The 22,296-nt window shown below is 47.8% G+C and overlaps 1 protein-coding gene across 11 annotated transcripts in view; it reads right to left on the reverse strand.

Annotated features, from left to right (window-relative positions):
- BCOR (BCL6 corepressor) overlaps positions 1 to 22,296 on the reverse strand; it is an 81,321-nt gene that overhangs the window by 9,087 nt on the left and 49,938 nt on the right. For 7 of the 11 annotated variants that reach the window (XM_033051575.2, XM_033051573.1, XM_033051579.1 and 4 more), the window contains 5 exons: positions 14,925 to 15,206; positions 14,174 to 14,527; positions 8,221 to 8,549; positions 7,627 to 7,890; positions 1,634 to 1,800 (listed from right to left, as the gene is read on the reverse strand). In XM_033051575.2, the coding sequence (XP_032907466.1) occupies positions 1,634 to 1,800; positions 7,627 to 7,890; positions 8,221 to 8,549; positions 14,174 to 14,527; positions 14,925 to 15,206 (1,396 nt within the window). The remainder of the gene's footprint in view (positions 1 to 1,633; positions 1,801 to 7,626; positions 7,891 to 8,220; positions 8,550 to 14,173; positions 14,528 to 14,924; positions 15,207 to 22,296) is intronic. The other 4 variants (XM_033051581.1, XM_033051580.1, XM_033051583.1 and 1 more) reach the window with 2 other exon arrangements.

Here is a 22,296-nt window from a genome sequence, read left to right on the forward strand (position 1 = left end):
TGATCCTGCCAAAAGACAGTGCATTACACAGATCCAAAATTCCTTACAGAAGCTTCTGCTCTCTGTCCTGCCCAACTCAGACCATCTTTCCTCTGTCTATTAGTTGTGGTTTGGACTCTTGCTGTCTGTTGGGCAGCTTTCCAAATGAAAAGTAAGTCTGCCCTCAGAAAAGAGAGGCAATGGCACGCTGAGTTCTGACATTACCATCTATGATCAGATCATCATTATGTTCATTTCTAAAATCCATTTTCCCAAAAACAACTTTTCAGAGTACACTGGCCAAGTTTCTTTCTTGAAAATCAGCTCAGTCTGTGACTAGAAATCAAAGGTGGACTCTAAACTGGCGGGTGATTGAGGTTGCTCGGACACTTCCCAGGGATAATTTTCTATATAGGTTATTCCAGCGAATGAGACAAAAATAATTTAGGATTCTTTTTACAGTAACTCACCGCTGTTGCACAGGTCACATATTAAAGCCCAAGGCAGCAGAAAATGCGAGGCTGTTTGTCAGCCTGGAGAGCTCAGAGCTCTTACAAAGACCTGGGCGACAGAGCAGGAATCTGACAATCCAGTCAGGGTTTTAATGTTTCTCCAAAAAGCTTTCCTTTGGGCTGTGATGGGCTGGTGATGGGCTGGGAACAATGGACCATCATGAACTTTAAATGGACCATCCTAACCAGACCTCTTTTTGTTTTCCTGACTCCTCCCTTCCCAAGTTAATAAATAAAGAGCTTAAAAACAAAAGAAGCAGACTCTTAGTTACGCTAATTTTACCTCCCTGGCTATTTGGATGGTGATAGGGAAGGCGATAAACCATTTAAGATAACAAGCTGCAGGAGACTCACAGAATACAAAGAGACCTGTCCCCAAAATGCACAGACTGAATAACGCTCTGCATATGCTCAGGACAAGTTACCCCAAGGTCAGCCTCACAGAGGTGGTCAAAGAGGTGCTTTAGGAGATACACAAGAAGCTTAAAAAAAGGTCCGGAGCAGCATTTTTTCCTCCACAAAGCTAAAAAGAAAAGCTCGCTATCTATTCTGCCAGCACAGGAACTAAGCACCCCTACTATTCTGTGAAGGAAACTAAAAAAAAGAGCTAATTCGGGATTAAAAAAAAGAAAAAAGAAAAAGTAAATCCAAAATATCAAACGAGAAGATAGTTTAACAGTTCAGCAAACAGCATTTTTATACAGCATATACAGGACCCGCACACCCAATGGCCACAAAAGCCTGAAGTGCTCTCAAAAGTAACCCTGCTAAGGAGGCAAACTCCCTCTTTTGGCACAACTCAAAGGGCCTGGAGGGCACATGAGCAGGGCTGCAGCTCAAGTATCACTCCTTCCTGCCCTGCAGCTGGCAATTCCACCGACTAACAAAACCCAGCCAAAGCACAGCTTATTAAAATTCCCAGCAGAAAAGAGAAATCACCCAAAACTCGAGTCACAACAGAAGCGTGTCCCCGCTGCCTCATTAACCAGAGAGCAGAGGAGGTCACGCAGCGCTGCCCAAGGACCAGCAACAGGGCAGTGTTACCTGCTCTGAGCGCACCAGGGTGGGGAGGCAGGACCAGGGGAGGATAAAGGAGAGGCACAGGGGGAAGGGAGGCAGAGATGGGCCAGGGTGCTGCTGACCTGGTTCCATCCTGGGCGCTGCAGTTGACGTCCGCGCCGTACTCGAGGAGATGCCGCACGATGCTCAGCCAGCCCCTGGCACACGCCTCGTGCAGGGCACAGTAACCCGCGTTGTCACGATGGTTCACATCACACGCCTTGTTCTCCAAACAATACAGAACCACTTCCTGGAAATGGGAAGGAAAACAGAAGAACATCGAGTTATTTCTTGCTGTGTCGATGTGCACTTCTCTGCTCAAAGGAAAGGGGCTAAAGACAAAATCCCTATGATATGCTAAGTTACCCTCTATGAGATGGGTCAGTCAAAAGGAAAATAAAAGGGGGAGCTGTTGACAGTCCTGTCTGTTCAGGAGACATAGCAGAGACCACGACTTCCCTGAGCAGACTAATTTGGGCAAAGTGACACTGAGAGCTACATGCCCTGCAGGACCCTGTAACCCCCAACATCAGGAACTGTCACAGAGGGAGAATATAGAAATTTCACAGACAAAACTCACAATGTTCCACTTCTGAGAACTTCTACATGTAAAGCTAGTGGGAAGGTTGCTACTCTTCCATCTGCATTTCTTTAACAGAAAATTCTGCGAGTGCAACAGCCACGCAGCCAATGTCAGTTTGATTTCAAAAAGAAAAAGTGCATGACCCGAAACAAAACACATTTAAGACACACAAAGGATGGTTTGCTACCAGCAAACAAAAACCAGCCTGGCTCTATCGAGATTGGGGAAATCCCATTTTCACCCACCCCAGTTTTCTGCATGCAGAAGTAAAGCCAGGCGCCAGGTTCCTATAACGAGCCCGGCGCCGCAGGAAGCCGTGTGAATTTAACACAATTCATCTTGCAGTCAAATACACCACGCTCCAGAGCCTAGGCCAGGCTCAGTTCTGCGCTGCCATGCAGCCTTGGAACAATGACTGCTCCATCACTCAACCGAACGTTTAGGATGGCGCGAGTCTTCCTCGACTTGAGTCGGATGCAAAAGAAAGCAAAACAAAACAAAGCACATTTCTAAGAGATGTTCAATGCATAAAATAGCCTCCATGTTCCCAAAATAGTGATAAACCATTAATTTTGCATTTGAGTGGCATCCTTGCAAAGCCAGATATGGCACGGAGGGGGCGAGAGCTTGTTTTGCCGAACCAAGAGAATTAAACGACATCGGGCGCAGTGCATTTATTCTTCCCGTTTCAAAATAAACCGGAAAGCCCGCAATAATCTGTGCTCTGGGTACACCTGACTCGAGAGCTGGTATCCAGGATACAGCATGAAGCTGCTCTTTTAGCAGGCCCTCACCAACCAGGCTAGAGCTGAGAGCTAATGAGCTGCCTGTCCCAGGCTCCAGAGCATTCCGTCCACCCTGTCACGGGGGATGCACCCACCTACCCCAAAGCACCCACCACTTTAACCCAGGACCCCCACAGTCCCACCTCTCACCAAACAGGGGCTCTGGACGCTCCTGCTAATCAGTCCAAAGGCCAAAAATCACTCCAGAACGGATGCTCTTTACCCTGCACATGGCTCAAGCTCGTAAGAAAGGGCTGTGCAAAATTATACTCTGGAGGTATGAATTTTCCTTCAAAACCAGATCTCCCTGCCAGGCAAATTAGCAGATGGATACAGGTAGCAGAAGCAGCTGCTGTATTCAGCACCACTTTTAGCACACAGTTACCATTTAAAACAGACTTTGCAACTCAAAATAAAAGATGTTTCATCTATTTTTGTAAAAAGGAAAGGCTCGTCCTAGGGTGGAATACCCACTACTGGACAAAAAAGCTAATTTTGTCGGGCAATTCTGTGTTAAGAGGCTATAAGAAGAATGTCATTAACCACAAAATGTAACCATAAAGACCATAAAACTCTACATTGTTAATTAATTAAATGCCTCATTAACTTTTTTTAACATGATTTATTCAATTTACAAAAAAATTAGCCACCATTGCCAAATACAGGAACATGTGTTGCCACAAACACACTTTTGGTTTCACAGGCATTTCTCACTAAGGTTAGGGGAAGGCTGTGAGAATGCAACAGGGCAATTTAATGTCTGTTCAGGTGCTGCATTTAAACCAGCATTCTGAAAATCACTGTCAGTTCACCCAAAGAGCCAAACTAGAACAGAACCAGACACCTCCACCTCTGCTGCTTGCATTTTCTCAGCCAAACTGCAAACAGCAATGTCAGGATATGCACATATGCATGGTCCATCCTCATATGCAAGGGGAAGAGGTCAGCAATCCCTAGACTCCAAGAAGCACTATTCCAACCTCAAAATGCAGCCCTTGGGTCAGGCATTACATGCTGAGCCTTAACACTTCCCCCCAGCATCACAGCAAACCCCTGAGGTGATGCCCATTCCTGGGCAGGATGCAGGAGCCCTGAGGTGGCTGTGCAGGGCAGGATGGTGCTCTGGAGCTGCTGCTCCTGTGGCAGTGACACTGGGAACTCCCTGTGCCTGGATAGCCCTGCCTCCACATGTGTTTGAATGCCCTATCACACACCACACACTCTGCTAATTTCACTGCCTTCCCAGGAAGGATTTAATAACAAACTGATGAGGGAACTTTCCAAGTCCACTGTCTGGTTTGACCCCAGCCACAGCCAAGCCCCAGGCAGCCTCACTCACTCACTCAGCCCCCCACCAGCAGGACCAGGGGGAGAATCAGAGAATCACAAGGGTCAAAGGTGGAAAACTTGTGGGCTGAGATAAAGACAGTTTAATAAGGAAAGCAAAAGCCATGCACACAAGCAAAGCAAAGCAAAGCAAAGAATTAATTCACTGCTTCCCATGGCTGGGCAGGTGTCCAGCCATCTCCAGGAGAGCAGGGCTCCATCCCACTTATCAGTGACCTGGGGAGAAAAACATCACTCCAAACGTCCTACCCTTCCCCCCATCTTTACACACTGAGCTGTGATGTCTCATGGTCTGGAATGTCCCTTTGGTCAGCCTGGGTCCCCTGTCCCAGCTGTGTCTCCTCCCAGCCCCCCATGCACACCAGCCTCCTCACCAGTGTGGCAGCAGGAAAAGCAGAAAAGGCCTTGGATCTGTGTAAGCCCCACTCAGCAATAACAAAAACATCCCTATATTATCATCGCTGTGTTCAGCACATATCCAAAACACTGCCCCATACCAGCCACTGGGAAGAAAATTAACCCTACCCCAGCCAAAACCAGCACATCCAGACACACACCAAAAAGCAGCACAACGCAGAAAGACAGCCAGTGTTTCCTCTCACATCAAATTCATTACACAAGCCTTTTGTAATTTTTTTCCCAAAAAGACTCTACACTCCCTGTAATTCTCTCTTCACAAAAAGTAAATTACAGTTTTAAGACTACCATTATCTCAAGTCATTTGTTTCAAATGGGGAAAACAGAATGGATTTGGGGATGGTAACATCCTACTGAAGCACGGCCTGGAGCCGAAGCCTTAGGAAGGGAAAGGCAAAGCTTCCCACCAGCATCATCAGGGATTTCCAGCACTGCACTGTCTTTAAGCAGCCTTGCTGGCTGCAGCCCTGCAATTTATCTGACCAGACACAAGCCACACTTGTCCTTCAATATCTCACACTTGGGTCAGTTTTACACACAAAACTGTCTCCGCGTGTGTCCGGCTTCCTGCGGTGATCTAGAGCACATCTGCACCGTGGGACTGAGAGCAGGACACAGGCTCATGGCCAAGCAGCATTTGGGCTCCCCATGGAACCAGCAGTGATACACACAGCCTGCCAGCACCTCTGCGTGCTGAAGGGTTTGGAGTGGGATCTCTGCACAGCCTCAGGGCATCCCTGCTGCAAAAGCAGGCAGGCTGCCAAGGGCAGGCACGAGCTCATCCGGTCTCAGGGCAATCCAGCATTCCTGCCAGGGCTCGGTGGTGCCCTGCGGTGCCAGCCGCTTCCAGCTCCGAGTCCTGAATCAGCACTCGGCTCCCCGTGCAAGCTGTGGCCCTGATGATGCAAACTCATCCACCTCCCCTGCCACTGAGCTGGCAAAGGGCCACAGCACAGCAGCCAGGGAAGCCCCCGTGTGCCCACCAGAGGTGGCTGCCCTGCTAACAGGGGTGGCAGAAAACTGACCTGAGTGCTTGCCACGGGTCACAGACCAGTATGTTACCTTGACTCATACACATTTTTCTTCCTTTTTTTTTTAACATAGAGGAATTTCTTTCTTCTTGACCATTCTCATGCTTTGTGCAGACGGAAGAAATTCAGCTTTCTACTAACTGCAGTAGTCTCATCACTATCAAGAAAATCCCTCAGCTATGGAGCTTCCATGGATGATCAAACTATCACAGCTCACCATGGGCCAAATATAGCTCTGACAGGATGGCACAGACACATATCACTCTGAGCCTTGAAAAACACAGACAACATTAGATTCTGGCAGCGGTTTGGGTGCATGGACTGGGCTCTTTCCCCATCCTTCATTCCACCAGCAACAGAACCAACTGCTGCATGGTCAACACCACCTGAACAATCAAATCAAACGAGCTGAATATTTAATCCTATTAAAAACATGGTGTTCACTTCAACTTTTGGGTGAATTCAAGTCAGAAAATGAAAATCCCCACCCAGCTGATAATGGGAAGGCATGGTGGCACACAGTGTTACTAACCCACATCTTGGTGAGCCTGGGTATCCCCCTGCTTTCTGCAATCAGCCAGTTTGATAGCAGAGAGCTCCTGCTATCAAAGCAAATGGAGAGCTCTGGGCCCCAGCTTGAGCAAGACGTCAGCCCATCACTGAGTTTGGGAGCTGCTCCCATTGAGCTGTGCTCAGCAGAGGTGCCAGGCACAGTGCCCAAGCACACTTGGTCTGTCCCTGACACACCCCATGCAGGAAGAAAACACACCAACAGCTTGGAGCACATGCTACAACACATTTTGATTTTGGACCCACAGAAAATGAAACCATTTAAATTAGGGAGAATACAACGGCAATGTTGTAACAATCACCTCTCGCAGGTAGAGCTGCAGTGCCCTGGGTTAGAAGAAACCTTTGCCTAAGGTAAACAAAACCTTGCCAATAAACCCTGCCTTCCAGAGCTGAACAAGGCCTTGCTCCACACAAAGTCCTCTCCAGCTACACAAACGGCATTCCATGGTTTCAGCAAATCCCCAAGGCGGGCAGGTCCCACCTGGACGTGGGCTGATGCCACCTTCCCCCGTGGGGCTCAAGCCCAGCTCCCAGGCCCAAGCAGCCCTCCCAGCACAGACCAAACCCTGCAGTCACTCTCTGCAATGAAACACCTCTGCTCCAGATCTGAAATCCAGCAACAGCGACGCTCATACCTACATGCCCATATTCCCCCAATAAAAGCGTGCTTCAAAACAGCAGAGCTAAGGGATTCATCGGTTTCTGATTTTTGCAGCAACAGGGGGCCCCTTTCATTAGACAACATTGTTCCAGCTACCCCAAGCAGCTCCAGACGCCGAGTATAAAGCATGCAGAGTGCTCCTATGATGCGTCTGATCATGCAAGAGGACACTCCAAGCGCTACATCCTGTGTCACATACCAGATACTCCTTGGAGAGAAGAACAAAAATAAAACCCTTCTCCTAAACTACAGGCTCTTCACAAGCAACAAAAGCAGAAAACATACAGCTCATTAAAGATCACCATAAAGATTACTTGGGAGGGAAAAAAAAAATAAAATACATTCATTCTGTTTGCAGATGGTTTCTATTTAAAGGGAAGTGAGGGTTACCAATAAAACTTTACCCCTCGCTCATTCCCGCGGGATGCTGCTCACCCTGCATCCCTGCCAGCTGACCCAGCAGCGGTGGGGACTCATTCCCACAGCAACCTGCCTCCAAACCCCACACACCAGGCACGGGAAAGCAGCAGGGCAACAGCAGTCCCAACCACCCAACCTAAAGCTGCTAATCCACAGAATTTCCATCTATAGAACCGGGAAGACGATTTAAACTTTTGAAATTAAAAAAAAAGAGAAAATAAAAAAGCCCTCATCCCACAGGGCGCCGAGGGAGCCTCACCTCATAGCCCAGGCGCGCCGCCCGCTGCAGCAGCGTCTCCCCCGCGTTCTTGTTGACGATCAGGCGCCGCGCCTCGGGCGGCATGGGCCGGCTGGGGGTGGTCTCCGGCGGGGGGCTGGCCACAGGCAGCGCGGGCTGCGGCACGGGGAGCAGCGAGGGCTGCTGCAGGCGCTCATACGGCTTCGGCTCGTACGGTTTGGTTGGCGAGGAGTCACAGTCTGAACTCGGCTCCGGTCGCTTCCTGACTTTCCTCGTTAGCGTTACCTGTCAAAGCCATGACGGTGGGGGGTTTGTTATCTTTGTTTGCACAGCACAGCGACGGGACCGTATTTGTCAGCAAGGAATTACACTTTTCTACTCAAATTTAATTTTTAAAGGAAGACCCCGCTAGAGCTTTAAAACACAAGATGTTTCACCCCTGCAACTGTGCCTTCAACTAAGGTTAAGGAAAGCAAACACAAAATGTGCAAAGCATCCACAGACAAATCTGAACGCAATCCCCGCTACCCTGCATGCACGACAGTGCGTTAGTTTTAAGCAAGCTGGCTCTGCCTTCTCAGAGGCCAGTGAACAATTAAGTCTAAATAAAGATACCTTATCTTCAGCGTTTTCGATATCTGTGGTGTCATCCCCTGTCAGAGATGACCTCCTTCTCCTCTCCTGCAGTGCCAAGTGTTTTGTTTTACACTGACGTTTCCCTGATGGCTTCTCACACTCGCTGTATTTCGGCAGCAGAGATGCATGTTGGAAATCCTCCTCTTCGTCTGTGTACAGCCCATCTGTCTTCCGGCTTTCTTTAATTTTCTGCTGTTTGGCAGCCAACCTTGAGGCTGGAGTACAGCTTGGCTGAGCCTGCCTTTTGCTGTTTGCATTGGTGGATGAAAGGCTCTTCATGTGCGGAGACACCGGGAATACGGGCAAGCCTAAATGGGAAGGAAAGGCATTACACATCGCATGGTGCGTTAAAAGGAAAATGCATTGCTAGCACTTAACACAAGCTCCTCAACTGCTTAAGAGATCTACAATTACATTTTCAAATCATTAATATTTTAAGCGTTCCACATCCAAACTGTAAATAGCATCTCGCCCGTTGACGCTACGTTAGCGGTTCTCGGGCTCTAATAAAAATCTCTGAATGAAATGAAATGCCCCACACAGGTGCTGGGCAGCGCCAGGGCCGTGGGGACGCGTGCCAGGCCAGTTTGGCAGTGTCACAGCCCAGCCAGCACGGGCAGAGCTGCAGGGAAAAACTCGCCTTCTTACCTAGGACTGCCTGATCTGAAGGGGAACCAACTCCTCCAGCAGCCTGGGCCCAGCTGGGCTTGTCTTAATGGGGTGCAAGTGCAGACACAGGGATGGAGTGGGAAGAGGGGACAGGAAGAAAGGTGGGAGCATGGATCAGATTTTAATGGGACAGCACAGGTAGGGATGTTGAGCTTAGCCCCAAAACGGCCATAAGTCAGGGAACACCTCCTGGCCAGCATTTTGACTTCAAAAACAAACCAAGAGAAGGAAGACTACTCAAAGAGCTGTCTCTACAGAAGCTCAGTGCAAGCTCTCTACCAGAAAGCACAGGGATTTTGCAAGAAAAGCAATCAAGTGTTTTTTTCCCCAAGAACTCCATTCAGAAGTCTTTCTGGGACATTGGGACAATAAGGCCAGTGCTCTGCTGCCTGTGACAGGATACTGGCAGGGCTGGGTTTTCTCTGGGGGTTAGCTCCAACAAGCCGGATCACACAATCTGGGCCACATGCAAAAAGCATGGTTAGTTTTGGGGTTTTTTTTCAGAGTGCAAGCAGGCTAACAACAAAACAAGGACAGGAAAGTTGACTTTTTATAGTCTGAATTTCCCTTGGGAGGAGAATTGAGGTGACCTCAGAACCAACTCCTCTGCAGAAAAATTAAAGGTTGCTGGAGAGAAAGGGACGCTTCAGCCAGACAATACCACACCAACAAGGGAAGGTATGGAAAAAACTTTCAGAACTTGAAAGAGGCTCCCTTGCTCTGAGAAGTCTCTGAAGTGATGGTACTTTTCAGAACAGAAGAGACGGCAGGAGCAAGTAAGGAGGTGCTCAGAGGAAAGACACCCTTACTTAAAGAGACTCGGTCCGGAATCAGTTGGTAAAAAAGAAAATAAAATCTAGAATCCTCTTGGTGGGCAGTTTCACACTTTAGTCTTCCTTTAAATAGATCTGTGAAAGCAACTCACAGAAGGCTTTCTAGATTAAGGATGAAAACAGAAATCCCTCAGTTCTTTTGAGCCACTTTCTAGAAAAAGACACATACCACGGATTGCCAAGCAGATGTCAGGGAATTTATGGGACACATGATGTGCAGATTGTTCAGCAAAAATCATATAAGTTTTTCAGGCTTTGCAATACTGAAGGAAGGCACCTAGTCGTAGGCTGAGCCTGTGGATGCAAGGCTGTCTTTCCAACTCTGTAGACAGCACAAAGTAAGGAGTGTTTAATTCTCATGTTCCCAACTGAGCAGCACGTGAAAAGCCCAATTCCAACACAGAAGTACCATCATTACCTACTTAATCACTTACTAAAGAAAAACATAGAAAAGATGGAAAGCAACAGTGAGGAGCTCTGGTGAGTGCAAATGGAACAAACAACTGCATGCAGAAAAACTACAACAGAACGAAAAACTCAACAGGTCTGGAGGAGGACAGAAATACTGAAAGGATGGAGGGAAAAAAAAAGAACAGGAAGCTTATCTCAAAGAACTGCAGGCTCTCCCATGCAAAGATGCTGAGGCATTGAAAGCAGAAGTTTAATCACCACAAAAAATGCCTACTCCTGCCTGCAAACTCCACATCAGCTCTGTGCTTCACTTTAACCCTCCACAGTGGTGACAGCAGGCACCAGGCTAAACATGCAGCAGAGCTGAGAGATGTAGAGCAACTATGCTGTGCACCCAGGAGATTCAGAATCAATAACATTGCAAGACACCAGAGCTACACAGAAAAAGCCAAGCATCAGCCTGGGAAATGCAAGACAACAGGGGCAGAAAAGCAGCAAGCGATTATTCCTGGAATCCCACCTCATCTCTCTGACCACGTGAAGAGAGAAGAAAAACAAGAGCGAGCAGGAATATACCTAAATATCCACGGAGAAAAAGAAAACCCAAACCAAAAACCCCAAAAAACTCAGGCCTCTGACTGATGTGGGTTGTGGCAAGTCTGACTCAGAGCAGGACCTGTCTCCCTTCCCGCAGGAGCTGAGAGGTCCGCGCGGAAAAGCAGCTGCTGCCGCGTCACCTGAATGCTCGCTTGTTCAGCTCCCACCCCAGCAGCTGCCTCCTCCTGCCTGCCAAGCCCAGGCAGCCACTCTGCCTGCAGCCCCAGGCAGCTCCCAGAGGCTGGCACATGCTTCCCAGTGGGTGAGATTCTCCTGGCTCCTCTCCTCGGGGCTTTTGTTTCCGCGCTGTTCAGGATTTCTCCTCGCACCAGGTGAGCGGCTGCGGCTCCCCGGGGAGCATCAGGAGAGCTGGCACTGCATCACCAGCAGTACAGGATTACTGCTCAGCTGGGACCCCATCAGTGCTTGGGGCTGAGCAGGCCCTGGGATGATGCCCTGAGGTGTCATGGACCTGCTGCACCATGGAGACCCAGCATGGCAACCTCCCTTTGCAACAGGATCAGAGAATCATAAAATGGTTTGGGGGTTGGAAAGGAGATCATCCCTTTAAAGATCATCCAGTTCAACACCCCCTGCCACTGGCAGGGGCACATTTCACTAGACCAGGTTGCTCAGAGCCCCATCCAATCTGGTCCTGAACACTTCCAGAGATGTGGCAGCCACAATTGCTCTGTGCAGCCTGTTCCAGTGCCTCACCACTCTCACAGTCAAGAATTCCTTCCTAATAACCTAATCTAAGCCTATCCTCTGTCAGCTTAAATCTGTTACCACTTGTCCTATCACTATACACCCCTGTCAAAATACCCTCTCCAGCTCTCTTAGAGCCCTCTTTTAGGTTTTGGAAGGTGCTATAAAGTCTCCCCAGAGCCTTCTCTTCTCTGGGCTGAGTAACCCCAACCCCCTCAGCCTGTCTTCATAGCTGAGGTGACCCAGCCCCCTGATTTTCTTCGTGGCCTCCTCTGGATTTGCCACAGCAGGTCCACGTCCTTCCCATGCTGGGGGCCCAACAACTGGACACAGCTCTGCAGGTGGGGTCTCACAGGAGCAGAGAGACAGAATCACCTCCCTCAATCTGCTGCCCACACTGCTTTGGATAAACACAACTGGGGTAACAAACTCAGAAGTCAGAAACCTGCACATTCCCAGAGATTTGCAGGCAGGAATGGAACATCATCCTGTTAATGTTAGACTGAGGCTTCAGAAGCACAGAGGCAACCCTCATGTTCTGTCACAGCCTGCTCCTTGGGATACAACCAGTTGCCCAGCAGCAGAGACTGCCACAACTGCAGGCAGTGCTTGAGCACAGGGAACAGCTGTTCCCAACCCCAAACTTAAAAAAAAAAAAAAAGCTGCAAGTGACAGTGTGTATTCTCATATTCACAGTCTCTGCTTGCTTAAGAAAGGTTTGAGGACTACTCCTGAGCAACACAGACAAGCTGGAAGTCTCCATCCCCATGAGACTGCCATGCAGAGCATATTTTGTCACACAGTGGGGAAAAAACGTCCTCATCCCAATCAACTAAGAACAAGGAGATTCAAAAGTTTACACTTCAACAAGGCTGGAGAAGCACCAGTAGAGTTACATTAATCTTATCCAGTGTTTTTGTACAATGAAGAGTGAGGCACAATTTAGTCAAGTTTATGATTTTATAGCAGCTTCCAAACCCAAGAGTTTTTTCATAGCCATAGGGCAACTGAACCTGAATGCCTTTGGGAATGGTGCATAAATTGGGAGCCACCTCTTTTTCCTTCCCGAGGCCATGAGCCTGTCACTGCCATAGGAGGCATTGCAGGGGAAAGTGAGAGCATCCTTACACAATACAGCTCCTTGTTAGTGACCCTTGCTTAATCTCTACAAGGTATCTCTGTCTGGAAGTACAAAGGTGAGGGGCAGGGGTGTTTGAGCCCATACCAAGCTCGCCAAGGCAGCACATAAAGCAAGGAAGTAACAGTCAAAGCTCCTTTTAAACCAAGTTTTGATCTCCTGCTCCACAAATCCTTTTGGAGAACCTCCCCCATCAATAAGCATCAAAGTCTGGGGGTTTCTGCCCTCATATAATCCTACCAAGGTGAAGGACAGGTGAGGAACTTTAGGACAGAAGGGAAGCTGATACTTTTGCCTGTGACTGTTTCAGAGACACTACCAAGGAAAATCCCCACTGTTACAGGACGATCTGGACTCGGACCTTTCCATGGCATGGGACAAGAGGATCCTCTCCTCATGCTTCTCTCTTTCAGGGGGATCTCAGCTAAACTACAGGTTAGGTCAGCTGCAATGTGAATGTCTTCCAGTCGATGAAGCTCCCAGGTTTGTGAAGGAGGAAGGAGCCCAAATGCCATACACAGAGCTCCCACTCCCAGAAACCATCTTTCCTCAAAAACAAGCAGAGGGCTTGGAGAGGTAAGAGCAGGAAAAGAGAAAGAAGAGAAGAGGGGATTTTCCCTGTGGACTGTGTGATTCTATTCCCCATCAGTTCTCCAGCCAAGATACAGCAGCAAGATGTTGCAGGGAAGGAGAAAAGCATCAGAGCAGAAAATGTGCCCAGGGGCTGAGGACAGTGAGGACAGGAAAGCAACCTGTCCATCCCAATGAAAATTTGGCAGATTGCATCCACAGGCTTTCCCCCAGAATAGGGAATCGACTGAAATGGGAGGGAGGGTGGGGAAAGGAGGAAGTGGAGTGAGGGGAACAAGAAGCCAAACTCAAGTCAAGGAAAGCTGATATGCTTTGAGGAAGCAAGCCCTTAGGAGAGAGCTGCTGGAAGACCTCTGCCAAGGGGCCAGGAAGTGGGGTGAAAGGAGTTTACAGGATGTGCTCAGGACGAACCAGCAAAGCATCCTTGTCAGGAGAAGGATGAGCTTTGCTCTTGAGCATATGGTCTGGGAAAGGCAGGGGAAGCCAGCAGTGCTGAGGGTGCTGGAGGCGTTGGGTTCCCGAGATCAAGAGCTGCTACAGCTGTGCTGACGCTGTTTCAGAAGCTCACAGCCCCTCAAATCCTGTGTGCTTAAACACCCTTACACCAACTAGCAGCCCATTTGCTCCCTCTCTCACCCAAAAGCATGCCCACATCTTATGCCCTCCCCAGCTCTCGAGTCATAAACTTCCACATCATCTACAAAAATACTTAAAGCCAAAACACACACGCACACACACACACAAACACATAGTTACACACACATACACAAACACGTTTTCTTGTCTGACAAATATCAGCTAGAGTGCAATTCTTAAAGAGGAGGTGTCAGTCCTTATAAAAATGGACATCGACAGAAATATATATATAATTTTAAAAAAAACAAGAAAGAAGAAAAAAAACTCTCAACAGTTCCTTAACATTGGTGGCAGCATGCGTCACTGTAAATGCTAAAGCCAGCTGGTTTCCCTAGTAGTCTCTGCATACCTTGTTCATTGTCACTTGTTTTGAGGGACTCTTCAGACCAACTTCTATTGCTTTTGGCCTCTGACCTTTTCTTGGTGTGCCTTTCTTCTGTGAAGTCTTTGACCTTTGCAGTGGCCTCTGGCTGAACAGCCTCAGCTAAATCTTTCCTGCTTTGCCGGCCCAACTTGCCGGACGGGGATCTCTCTGGTGACACCTGCTGCTCCCATAGTTCCCTAAGATGCTGCAGGTGACGCTGCTTTTTGGGATGGAGCCCTGTTAATTCAATGCACACCTTCAGGTTGGTCACCTCATTACAATTGGGCTCTTCTAAGTGGTTAGAGGAATTGTTTGTCATTTCCCTCTCAGGCCAGTCATCTAATGGAAAAATAACTAAAAATTAATCAAAAAGCCCCCTCAACTTAAAACAAAAGCTACATTTCACTTTCGGGGCATATAGTCTCAGCTTTACCACCACACTATGCATTTTAAAGCTTCGCTCATTAAGGGTTACATGCACTACAGTAACTTGCACTGCTGTGGCTACAGTGTCCAATGACTAGTGCTTTATCCTTACATACCAAGTTTTTTTATATATACATATATATATACACATATATATACATACATATATATACATATATATAATTCAAAGTGAAATGACAGTGCTCACATTAGTAACTAGCAAGTTCAAAAATGGAAACACATTAAGCCAAAGGGACGTTCCTTTCACAAGACATTCCTTGAGAGAGACCAAAGTAAAATGCTGTCTTACCTTTGGAGCTCTTTTTCTTTTTTGCTTTTGATATAACTTCGTCCTGCAGTTCATCCACAAAGCTTTCATTTTGGCTGCCATCATTTTGCACTCTCTCACCAGAGTGTTTACGTTTCCTGTCCAGACGTGGACATGAATGTTGGCCAAAATCTTCTGTTGGCTGGTCTTCCGCCTTTTCATATACAGAATGTCTCTCTAAATAACATTTCTCATTCGAGAGATCTTTTTCCTCTGGAGTTTCAAGAAAGTGACCTCGGTTGTTTTCTGTACTAGTAAAGTTACCTAAAAATACAAAACAAACAAAACACCACAAGACCTAATAAATACGACACAATTCATTGTGAGAAGGCTTTGCTCTCTGATCTCTTCAATGTCATCTCCATCATGACTTACGGCTCATGGGGCATGCAAATAAACACAAAATTGTACTTGGGAACAAGTCTGCTCTGCCCAGCCTAAGGCAGCAGTTTTCTCAACAGTTAAGCACAACATCTCCAGATGCACACTACTTTGTGTTGTTTTTACATTAATTTAAGAAGCACAATATTCACTATACTTGTATCCATAGAAACATCACAATATGCTTTTTTAAATAAAGAAACATCTTTAGATACTGAAAGCACAAACCCTTTTCAGAAAGCAACCTCACCCCCCCTTAAACTGTGGCACGTAACAATCCAGTTCAAAAATACCTTCTGATGACAACCAAGTATTAGTCCTCCCTTAATTCCTAATCTTTCACTAACTTCTCCCATCAAATTGCAGAGTCTGACTTAAAAGCATTCATCCCTTCTTCAGGAGATATAAATGGGATACAGAACACGCACACACGGACACAGAAATACCACCAAGAATAGCTGTGATATTTTGCAAAAAAGCAGTACTTGAATCCAAGGTTATAAAAAGGCTTCCTCACTTCAAGTAACCAACCAGTCACCGTACCTCACATGATCTCTGTCACCTCCTTTTAAAACAGACCTCAATTTTTTCACAGAGTATTTCCAGCAATAGCAAGAGGGTGAGCTCTGAAAAGCTTACTAGAAACTGGTGTGACAAATTAGCCACAAAAACACCCATGGCTGCTCGCCCGCACTAACTTCAGCTTCCCTCCAGTACTGTTTGCCCAAATTCAGAGACAGTCTATGCAGTTTTAAATGGATGCTTGATTTAAAATTACACTTAATCACCATCTTGAATAACGGTATTTTCTTGGGTTTAACCAGACTAGCAAAGGCAAGGTTAGGCAGAGATGCAGTACAGGCTTCAACACAGATAATCAGCTCCTGTTTACAATTCCCAGAAACAAGTTGGGATTTCCACGTGTTTCAGCCCTCCTGGTCAACCAATACCCCACACCTCTGCTGCTGTTTGGCAAACTGTACGTTCCATCCTTCCTTCCCATGGCTCACTGTCCTTTTCCTCCTCCTCCTTCTTACCTTTCCTCCTTCTCCCACTTCCCTTCCTGCAAACACATTTGCTGGTTTCCTACCTGCACTCCTGACAGTTCTGTTGCCCTTCCCTCCCATGGATCCTCTCTCCCTATTACTCAGTCTCTTGTCCTGTCCAGCCTGGCCTTCACCTTGTGCTTTTTTCCCTTATCAGGGCAGACACTGCTCCCCTGTAGCCCCTTCTCCCCTCCTGTGCCCTCCAAGAACCAGCACTGGCAGCGTCTGGAGGCAGCCCAACTCTATCCCACCTTATCCTGACAGCACCTTCCTACAGCTCTGCCAACCCCTCCTGGTCTCATGACCATCCTCGAAATACCTGTTGTCAGTAATGGAAGGCTGAGGGGGTGGTGAGGGGAAATTTCCCTGATGAGTTTTCTCTCCACCACAATCTGGAAATGGTTCCAAGTAGCACCAAGGGCTCTGGAAATGTTTGTGGGCACGGAGACACCCCAGCATAATTTTCACACTGCTTGGGAAGCTGCCTGCAGGGCTGCTTGTAAAACAGCACAAGATATCGGCCAAGAAAAATCAAAACAAAAGCTGATTTTCTGCAGGCGAGCGGGACGCTCGGGCTGTTCCGCTGTTTGGCGATGCTCCTCTCCACAAGGCCGTCTGGCCAACACATGCTCCTTCCAAGACTTTAAAATGCACTTTGTCACACTTCTTCCAGCCAACAATGCTGAGATATTCCAGAGAACAGGTATCTCGGCTTACTACGACCGTGCCTCTAAATCACGGAGTCCTCCCAGATCAGAATGGATCTGGCAGCACCCTGTGCGTGCACATCTGGCATGAGGACACCGCCCCACAGCTGTACCCTATAACCACACCAAAAGCACCAGCAGTCCTGTTGGACACAGCACAAAAGCAGCTGGCCCAGCCACGTTTTAAGTATCACAATAGAAATAAATGCGTCTATCAGATTTCACTTTACATTTTTAATGCAATCTGCTATTTTCCTCCTTTCATAAGGAAATATTATACTCCTATGGTCAGTTTGCCTGAAGAGATCAGGTAAGGGCACTCTCAGCCACACTCCTGCTGTCTTAGAGCCTTCTCATCTCCAACAGCACCAGCAGCCACACGCCATGGGATACTGGGATAGCTTTCCTGCTCCTAACACTGTCTGGCCTGAGAAAAGGCAGGCACATCCTGACCAATTCCCAGAGAAGCTCTTGCAGGGTCAAAGGAAGTAGCAGGCTGCAGGGAGGGGGGGTGATGGTCTTAATCTTTACGGCTTGCAGGAAACAGCAAGTTAATTCCAGCCTGCCACCACCGAAAGCAACCTGCCGCAGATTAATTCCTTCTCTATCTGCAAGAGGACTTGGCACGGGGATGCCGAGCGCCGCTCGCTCAGACTGTGCTGAAAAATAAAGAGGGGAGAGACCTCGCTAACAGCTTGTCGCTGTCAGAGTTCTGCGGGGCTGGGAAGAACAGCACACACCTAACGCAGCTCATCCAAAAAGCCCTCGCTGCCAGCAGCCCCGTGACGCCTTGGCCTCCGCTGCCCGGTCACATCCGAGAGGGACCCTCGGGGGACCAGAGCCACATCTCGGCAGCTGCTGAGCCAGAAATGCCTCTCAAGCACCGCCCGCTGCACACGCAGCTCTGCAACCCCGTCCCGCTGGCTGCAGCTAACACCGCCGGGGAAGCGACACCTCCGCACATAATCCCGGTTGTGTAATGACCCTGCATCCTGCATCCAGCCGGGAGCGCAGCTCGGAGCCGGGAGCGCAGCCCGGAGCCGCACGGGACGCGTCCCTGCCTGCGCGCCCCGGCGCTCCTGCCTCTCCCGTGCCAAGGAACAAAGGTCACTCACTGCTGGGACACGGCACAGCCCCCGGGCCGCCAGGCTCTCCTCGCAGCCCACAGGTTCTTCCCCCTGGCACGGCTGCGGCTGCCTCACGGAGCACAGGCTCTATTAATATTTTACCACCGGATTCCGCTGTGTCCTCAAACTGTTTTGCAAGCAACCAGGATCAGACGCGATGTCTCCCCAAATTAAGATATAAATGTCAACAAGAAGCACAGCAACATAAGCATAACGTGCATGCCCAACAAAGATGAGGAGAATTTATCTGCTTTTGTTCCCAACACCCCCCTTCCGTGCCATGTATCTACAACATCCTTTTCTCTGCCTGAGGAAGAAAACAACAACAAAATACTTGGGAGTTCTCATATCATCATTATTCAAACAGTGGCGAGGTAGCCAGAAACACAGGATAAATGCTGAGTTCTCATAGCAACACACCTCTATGAGTAAGGAGATTAAACTCTTAAATGTGTTCCTTCCTCAAGCCTCCAGTATTTGCCAGTCTCACACCAGCTGTGACAACCAGCACCAACAATTCAAACCATTTATCACTGTCCTACCAATCTAGAAACAAGGAAGAATTAAGAAGATAATTCTTCACAGGTTTCTGTGAAGCAATATTTTCTTAGTGTTACAATCTCACAAGAAACAGTTACAGACAGGCACAAACACACTACCCAAAAAAACTTTCTTTCGTTTTTCCATCTTCCTGTTGCTGTCAACAGCTGTCAACGAGACCAGACCCTCCCATCCAGGGCAAACAAGGAAACACATCTTCATGTTTGAGCCACAGATTCTTTTGTTCAAATAACATGGCAGCTAAAAACAGCCTTTCCTCCTCCCTGGACCAACCTCTCATTGCGCTCACTTATATGCAAGGCACCCTTTATTCATCCAAGAACAGTAATGACAATCCAAACACTAAAACCCAGTATTCAGCATGGAGATCACAACAACAGTAAGAAATTCCCGAAGACATCCTCAGAATTCAATTCTGAGTATCCCATGGAGCAGAGGGAACCCAGCTGATTTCACTTTTCCCTCCAAGTACTTCTGCTTGGGAGCTTTCCACACTTGTTTCATTACCACACTGCACAAACAAGCAACCACCACTCTCAGTGCACAGATTTTTATTTTTTTCCCTTCTTTGTTTTTTTTTTCCACTATGTCCTGTGGCAGGAAGGTAATAACTGACCAGGGCAAAGGACATGTTTACTGCCTCCATCTTTCATTTGTTCCAGTGTGCACACAGACCATCAAGAAAAAAGAAAGAGCAGGGTATCACCATGCAAAGAGACACTGGCACCTCAGTACAATGTTAAGATCAATTGTGCAACGTGTTTTGACACATTGCACCATTTACCTTCACACATACCAACTGCTTTAACTTTTTCCTCATGATTTCATGCCTTAAGATCAGGCTTCTAACACATTGGGGTAAATTTGTCCAGCTAAGGCTTAAACAGGCAGTGTCTTCCATCCTAAAAAATTAAGTAGACTGTTAAAGTCATGCTCCCCAATCAAGAAACTCACAATTTGTAGAATTCATTCAATGTTTCACACTCAGTGTGATTTTCAGAACCTCTGGAAGAGCTTTGTTACGAACCGACATGCGATCATCACATGCCCGTATTGATGCGTGTGTCTGTGCCAATAGCTTAAATCACTTGATCTCTGAACAATCCTATGACTCATGACATATGCATCCCATAATTTATCATGTTTGTGCTATGAAAATGCACTGGAGCAGCATTGCCTCAGCAACATTTACAAGTCACCTTGGCAACAAAGCAGCTTTGTGGCTGCTCTCAGATGCCCGGTCTCAGATGCCCAGCAAAACCTAGATGAGATGGGAGAGAACTGAAGCACTTCTACTTTACTGCTCAGCTTTAATTGCTCATTAATTAGCTAACATGGCTACCTGCCTTAAATTGGGCATAGCAAAAAAGAAAAAAAAAAAAAAAAGGTACAACAAAAGCTAAACAAAACAAAAGCCCACTTCTTTTACCCTTCCCAAGAAGGCTCAGTGCTCAAACTCAAGGAAACTCCCAGTACAGCAAAGCCACACGCTGCCAAGTCAGAGGAAAAGTTTAAGGAACCGGATATTGTGCCTTCATGTGCTTCCAAAAAAGTCTACACATATGCAACACAGCTAGGAAAAACAGCAAGTCTTAGGAACAGCTAAAAAAAAAAGCCTTTTCCATCCCATGAAATGCCTCTGTAAGCATCACCTGCCTGTGTTATTTAGCCCTTTGTTGCACTGGTGGGTTTAGAGGAGCCAAGGGGGCAGGCAGCTGCCAGGGCCCCGATCAGCTCTGGTGCTCCATGCCAAGCACGGCTGCCACCGTGCCGAGGCGGTAGCAGGGGAGCCCTGGGAGCTGGCTCCGTGCCACAATCACAGATTTGGATGCAGTTTCCTCCTTCCCCGCCGACACCAGGCAGGTGAAGGGCTGGCAGTGGGGGCTGAACAGCTCGCTGGTTCACTCCTGAATTCCCTCCTCACACAGGTAAAATCACGGCTGTTTCGCTTTCGAGCGAGCGCCAGACAAACACGAAACAGAGGGAAACAACTTCTCAAGCAGCAAGATTGCTTGCAGGAGGCAGAAAGGAAACAGAAGAGGCTGCAAACCATCAGCTCATTCCTGTTCAGGAGCTTTACAGCCAAACATGCCAACAGCATGGTCAGAAATGGAAGGCAAAGGGACGGTAAAAAGCAACCCTGGTCTCACCGAAGGGGAAGGCAGAGCTCATCACCCCTTTGCTCAGTGAGAGATGCTTTAAGGCTGCTGGTGGCTCAAGCCCCAACAGAGAGCCCAAAGCCACCACAGTAGAGGCATTCAAGAGGTGTGAAACTCGGCTTCCTGATTTATCAGCTGCTATCCCGAGGGGCAGGAGGTGAACCACCGCGATAAAAAAACTTTTACTGAGACCTGAATCTGTACTGGTAAGTATTTGCTGCTGCCCAGGCGGGCGTACAAAAAAAAAAGGAGCTCCCTCAGCAGAACAGATCTGTGCTTTTAGGAGTTTAGACATTTGGCCAAAGTCTGAAATAGCCTGTTAAGTCAGAGCTAATTAGCAGAGGAGAGGAATGAACTAACATAAGACTGAACATACTTTCCCTGCTTCCAACAGTTATTTAACAATCTCAAATTTTAGCCAGCAGATTCAAGTGCCAGAGATCTCACTAAATGGTGAACCATATCATCAGCCTTTTGCAAGGATGGGGGGAGGGGTTTCAGCACACAATTATGGTCTGACACTCATCCTCCTCTCCAAGCCCCCCGCCGCCCCATGTCCCTGAGCAAGCCTGCCTTCCCTCCCTGTTAATCTCTCATCCCCCTTCCCAACTCCACAGCCCATCATCCCCGCTTTGCTGAACCCTCTTTGCAGGCAGAACAAGCCAGCAGGACTGCTGCTGCCACTGCTTTTCCAGCTTTCCTGCACACCCGGGGTGGAATTTAACAGAAGACATCACCAGGGCATCCCAAGTGCTCAGAGGAGCAAGGAAGGCTGCCATAGGGACAGCCAGGGCAGCAGCCTGCCCAGCTCTCAGCTTTAGCACAGAGACTGCAAAGGAAGCTGTGCCTTCTGCCCCACAGCTACCTTGATACAGCTTGGGAGAAGGAAAAGGCTGCCCAGCCTGTCTCTCTCCACCCTGGCACCCTCCCCACTTCCACAATTAAAACTTTCACTTGCTATTTTGTCACACCAACTTTTGTTGAGGCTGTTTCAATGATAGCAACGCCACAGTAACTCGAATTTAGGTGAGTAACCGAGCAAGTACGACTGACCAGCATGCTCTCTGCCAAAAGCATTAACCAAAGACCAGAACAATAATTCAAAGTTATTAAATTGCCTGAATGGAATTTTCTACTAGCCCTACTCATGAATCTCCACCTACCAAAGAGCACACTTAACCACTGAGTTACACAGCCACACACACACACAGTGCAGTCTGCAGTACAATTCCTCTTGTTTTGCAACGCTTTCAGCAAAGAACTTTTTTTCTGAGTTGTTCAAAACAAAGTAGCCACAAAAGGAACTGATCCATTCCTTAAATATCTAGGTAAAACCAGTAAAAATAAAAAGGTGGAAACTGACAGGAGCCATA

The sequence above is a fragment of the Catharus ustulatus genome, chromosome 2 (assembly GCF_009819885.2).
Source record: "Catharus ustulatus isolate bCatUst1 chromosome 2, bCatUst1.pri.v2, whole genome shotgun sequence".
Taxonomy (NCBI): domain Eukaryota; kingdom Metazoa; phylum Chordata; class Aves; order Passeriformes; family Turdidae; genus Catharus; species Catharus ustulatus.